The 5532-nt window shown below is 55.7% G+C and overlaps 2 protein-coding genes across 2 annotated transcripts; both read left to right on the top strand.

The window, feature by feature from the left end:
• Window positions 1-694: 694 nt before the first annotated feature.
• On the top strand, window positions 695-1661 carry DL89DRAFT_175178 (uncharacterized protein). Its single transcript, XM_040883848.1, has one exon. It carries the CDS (start codon window positions 850-852, stop codon window positions 1534-1536), a length of 687 nt encoding a protein of 228 aa, XP_040739304.1. The 5' UTR covers window positions 695-849; the 3' UTR covers window positions 1537-1661.
• A 746-nt stretch (window positions 1662-2407) lies between these two features.
• Window positions 2408-3101, top strand: DL89DRAFT_175191 (uncharacterized protein). The gene has a single exon (XM_040883849.1). The coding sequence runs from the start codon at window positions 2693-2695 to the stop codon at window positions 3092-3094; it is 402 nt and encodes a 133-aa protein (XP_040739303.1). The 5' UTR covers window positions 2408-2692; the 3' UTR covers window positions 3095-3101.
• Window positions 3102-5532: the final 2431 nt, after the last annotated feature.

The following is a 5532-nucleotide window of genomic DNA, read 5'->3' as shown; positions in this document are numbered from 1 at the left end:
AAAATGCTTGTCTATCAGGCCTGAATTCCGCGATCGACGAAGGAAACGCTCGGCGTTCTAAGGGCTCTGCTGAAGGCGGCTGAATGTTGGTTTTTTCTGGGAACCATGCTCTTGAGCTGCGTGCAGTATCGCTCTACGATCACCAGCTTACCTGAGAGGAGTGCACACGAACTCGCCAGCAGCGCGTTAAATATGCTGCTGCTAATGAATGGCAGCCTTGGGTCACGATGCCTGAGGTGGTCAAAACAAGCAAAATCGTGCCCGCATTAGGCGCCAAAAAGTGTATGTCGCTCGGATTTCCCTTCCAGCAAACTCGCCCATTGTCACTGGGCGTCGCGCTCGGCCATTCCCACCACCTCGTCCCCCCACAGAGCACTTTATATACCCACTCCCTGCTAGCCTCCCCTTGCCTCCCTGCGCTTTTCTCACATTGTTACATCTGCTTTTCCAATAGCTCCCCCTTTAAATACGCAAGCTCAGACATCATTTCAGATTTTTTTGCAGCAACTCGCACAAGATGCACCCCTTGTATTCAATGAACAACTCCAGCAACTCGGGAAAGAGGTCTGGCGGTCCAGGCAGCCTGTCCCTGCGCCTAACTCGCAGCCTCTGCTGCCGCCCACATCCCCAATCTACTCCTCGCTGACCAGCCGCCCGCCTGGTAGTAGTAGTAGTGACGACCCGTCTAATCTCGGGCCGGATGTCGAAGCGCTCCTGGCTTCGGCATCCGCCCTGACTCAGCCATTGCTGCCCCTTCGACGGCGCGCCACTAGCGTGCGACCTGTTCGGCCCTGTGCTGACCCACCGGCTGCTGTGCCTGACCAGCCGCTCACCGAGCTGCAGTTCCTAATGGCCCCTCCCCTCACTCCCTCTGCTGGCCAGCTGGTCGCCGACAAGAGCCCCAGCCCTTCGGCCACCATTGTCGAAGAGCATGATGAGGTGGGCCACTGCAAGCACTTCACCATGCATGAGTCGCAGATCCCGGCCTGGCTTGATAAGGAGCAGAAGGTAGGGAACTTCCGGTTTGTCCAGTGCGGCGGCAAGAAGAAGCGCGTGCGCGGATGGTACTGCAAGTACGTGTGCCATTGCTACGGCCGCCCTGAAATCAAGGCCAAAGATAAAATTGCAGTGCTGGAGGGCCGGGTTGCAAAGAACACGAGGAAGTCAAAGAAGGTCGGGTGTCCGTGCGCCGCCTATGTGACCTGCGATATCGATGGGACCGCCACCATCCGCTACTTCCCGATGCACCATGGCCACGAGCTGACCAAGAAGAGCGCCAGGAAACACAGCAGACGTGTGGCCAGAAACAGCTCGTCGGAATCCTCGTCAACCACGCTGCCGACCGAGCCCCTGAGCCCGTCCAGTACACGCCAATTCCCGACACGCCGCTCATCTCATATACGAGCATGGCCTCGTCGGCCAGCACGCACATTGCCGGGGCCGGAGCGCTGGCAAGTGCTGGCGAGCTGTCCAAACTGTATGCGCAGGACATACAGATTGCGCCTGCCCCGGCGCCCTACGCAACCACCGGCCTGACTCAGTGGATGGCGCTGTGGAAGACTCTTGGCCATCTGCCGTTTGTCGAAACAGAGCCATTCTCGTTTGGCTTTGTGCGTGCGCAGGCAGCATCGTGCCTTCCATCGCCAACAGACCACTGCCGTCGCTTGTCTTGTCGCTGGAACGCGCTATGGGCACCAACATCAACGGATACCCGCTGTATACGCTGTCTGTGCTTGACCCCGAGGACTCGTCGTCCGAGCACCTGCATACCTGGTGACTGCCGATATGAGCCACGGCGCTGTCCAGCGCTGGCTCGTGCATCTGCGGGATACGCTCCATATGAGTCCGCAGACGTGTATCCTCGACCCTGACGACATCGCAGGGCATGCTGCTGTTAACATGGCGTTTGGCAGCGAGTGTTTTGGTGCTCTGGGTGCTCCGATTGCACAAAGTGCTGGTGGCTGGCAGTCGAGCTGCCGTCGTTTGCTGATATCCGCGCTCCCAAGTATGGCAATGTGCGGCCAGTGGAGGAGATTATCTGGACGCTGCTTGCGCTGGCTATCGAGGGTGATCCGCCTGGGCACGCAGCAGCACGATCCTGTCCTTACTCTGTTGCCATGAAGTGCGTTAATACGATCCGCAGTGCTTGCAGTAGCGCGGCGTCACTGCTGCTACGCTCCACTACGTCATGCCTGGGATCAGTGCTGCCAACTGCTTGGGCTACGCTCTCAATATGAAAAACCCACACACGCTCAATGTGTTCATACTCATGCCCGGTGCCCCTTGTCTCCGAAAAGTGGCAGAACAGAAGGAGAGCGACGCAAGCTGCGTCCTTCTGGCCATCTACTGTTTATATAGCTTTCTTTCATTTGACTTCTTTTACCATCTAAACTCTACTCTATACTGTACCGTAGTTCCATCTGTGTTTTGTCCAATTTACTAACCTATCTACTGACTGGCAAATGTGTGGTAATTTCATGATGTGAGAGTCATGCAGGAGGTATCGCTTGGGCTAGTCGAATATAAATATCCCTTGTGCAGCGCTGTATCTTCCAGCAACTCCATATCACAGCGATATTCCCTTGCAATTCACTTTCAATCACATATCAACAGCACACCCTTATATCAATAATGGTCAAGATCTTTGCCGTAGTTATTGCCCTTTCGAGCACCATTGCTTCTGCTCAGTTCTATGGTGTCCCGGGAGTCGGTGCTGGAATTGGAGCAGGAGTCGGAGCAGGAGTCGGAGCAGGAGTCGGAGCAGGAGTCGGTGCTGGTGTTGGTGCTGGTGTTGGTGCTGGGTACGGGCTGTTTGGTGGAGGCTATGGCATTGGCGGCGGTTACGGTATGCTTGGCGGTTACGGCGCTGGAATTGGAGCTGGAGTCGGGGCAGGAGTCGGAGCGGGAGTCGGTGCTGGGGTTGGCGCTGGGGTTGGAGCCGGAGTTGGGGCTGGCATTCCACCGTTTGGCGGCTTTGGTGGATTCGCTGGCCGTATCTACTAGATTTCACTTGGTACCTGAAACTGCATCATCATTCTTGTTAATAAAGACTTCAGCTGTTGACACCCTTGAAAAACGTAATATACAGAGATGAGAAGAGAGAGCGTCTAGGCACTCTTGACGTGATACGTCTTTTTGGCAAGCTCCTCAATGTCAAGCAGACTCCGCCGCATGTTGAGCTGAGCATATCCGACCACTAGCAGATTGAGCACAGGCAGCATCCACCACAGGAACTCGATGAATCCCGTCTTTTCGCAAAGCATCGCATGGCCGATTCCGCTGACCGCAAGCACCCAATAGATCGACTTCATGATCCACCCCCATCTGCGCGATGAGAGCATGTAGAACACAAACTGCAGTATGACCACGCCAAGCTCCGTCGCCATGATCGGGTTGCGCGACCGGATCTCGTAGTTGACAAACGGCAGAGTCGGCAGTCCTCGGCCATAGCCCGCGAGCCCTCCCATCACGTACCGGTAGACAAAGATCAGGTTTAGCATCAGGGTGACCACAACCGGCAACTTTAGGAACGTCGAGAAGGTCTCGATGTCGGCGTCGGTCTGGTAGATCAGCTTTTGCAAGATACGCAGCTGCTCCTCTTCCGTCAGGACCTCGTTCTTCAGCTCCTCCATCAGCTGCTGTGGGTCGTAGTTCTCGCGCACCTTGGGCGTGTCTCTGGTCAGCTCCTCCTGCTTGCGGGGGAATTTCACGCTGCTTCGCTGGCTCATTGTGAGGTTGGCAATTTCGGATGCGGAAAAAAAATTAATGTGGAGCAGAAAAGCAGAGGCGGCGGACTTGCACAAAAAACCACTCCAGGAAGGAGGAAAATAGTCGCAAACCAAGAGGCTAGTTCCTGGCTGTTATCAGCAAAGTCGCTTCTCAGCTTCGCTTTTATGCTTTTACGTCTATTTTTCTCCCGACGATGCTTTCCCGGACACTAGGCCGCTCGGTGAACGCCCGCAGCAGTCTGTCGGCTATCCAGTACTTGCGCGGACCGCTGTTTAACCAGCGACCTGCCCATGCTGCTGGCGCTACAAGCAGCTCTTTCAGCCCCCGTGCGCAGTCGCTCCACACCCAGCGGCTGCAGGCCACCTCGCGCACCAGCCTCTGCCACTACGCTAAGCCGCGACTCTCTGTTATCCCTGCACTCAGCGCCCAGTATTCGTCGTCGACACAGCCAGCAAAGAACGCAGAAGCATCGCTGTCCTCATCGGAGCCAGCAGTTCCTGCAGTGCCCAGCTACGGACCGTTTATTGACCGGTTCCCAAAGAGCACCCGGCCATACCTGTTCCTGACCCGGATCGATAAGCCCATTGGCACCTGGCTGCTGTACTGGCCGTGTGGTAAGTTGCAGAGCATCGACGCCTATGTCACTGCGAATATTTAACAAAGTAGACGCTAATAATGCTTTGGCTGGATGGGTTTACTGCGTAGCTTGGGGAATCGGCATGGCCGCCTACAGCACCGGCATGCCGCCTACCGAGATGGCATACATGCTGGCGCTGTTTGGCACTGGTGCTGTGGTCATGCGAGGCGCCGGATGCACCATTAATGACATGTGGGATGTCAAGTTTGACAAGATGGTCGAGCGCACTCGCATCCGGCCCATTGCCTCAGGACTGATCAGCCGGCCCAAGGCATTTGTGTTCCTAGGTGCCCAGCTGTCCGTCGCCCTGGGTGTTCTGGTCCAGCTCAACCCGTACACGATCGCGTTCACGCTCGGATCAATGCCTCTGGTCATCATCTACCCGTTTATGAAGCGTATCACGTACTGGCCGCAGTTTGTGCTTGGCCTCGCCTTCAACTGGGGTGCGCTGGTCGGGTGGACTGCTATCACTGGTGGCATGAACTGGGCCGTCACGCTGCCGCTTTACGCTGCTGGTGTGTCATGGACGCTCGTGTATGACACAATATACGGCCACCAGGACAAGCGTGATGATGTTGTCGCTGGCGTAAAGTCAACTTCGCTGCTGTTCGGCGATAGCACTCGGCTCATCCTCACGGGCTTCTCGGCGACCACCATGAGCCTAATCTCGCTGGCTGGATACATGAACGGCCAGGGCTTGCCTTTTTACTTGACTGCGCTGGGTGCCGGCAGCGCCCATCTGATCTGGCAGCTCAAGACTGTCGACATCAACAATCCGGCAAAGTGCTGGAAAATTTTCAAGTCCAACACCTGGTTCGGTGCCATCATCTTCAGTGCCATTGCCGCCGACATAGCCTACAACCAGCTCACAGACAAGGAGGACGATTCCCAGAAGACCGGTGAGACCATCGCATAGATCACCTTGATCAATCAAGCTTTCAATATATCCAATTAGCCCAAGGCCATGATTGGGCCGCACAATGTGTCTGGCTTCCACGTGCCGGCGCACACAGCCAATCCGAGCGGGCCTTTATTCCGCGTAAGAATTTGGTGGAAAATGAGCTGCATGCTTTTTTCGTCGCTCTTTTCTCACTCATCACTCGCAATCCGTGGCACTCAGCTCCAAACAGCTTTTTCCTCACTTTTTCTTTTTTTTTTTTTTCGCG

Source organism: Linderina pennispora (assembly GCF_002104995.1).
Source record: "Linderina pennispora strain ATCC 12442 chromosome Unknown DL89scaffold_81, whole genome shotgun sequence".
NCBI lineage: Eukaryota > Fungi > Kickxellomycota > Kickxellomycetes > Kickxellales > Kickxellaceae > Linderina > Linderina pennispora.
This window is presented reverse-complemented; position numbering and strand designations above follow the sequence as displayed.

Excerpts from the sequence above, each read along its gene's own strand:
- DL89DRAFT_175191 (XM_040883849.1), top strand. The coding sequence starts at position 2,693 with ATGGTGTCCCGGGAGTCGGTGCTGGAATTGGAGCAGGAGTCGGAGCAG.
- DL89DRAFT_175178 (XM_040883848.1), top strand. The coding sequence starts at position 850 with ATGGCCCCTCCCCTCACTCCCTCTGCTGGCCAGCTGGTCGCCGACAAG.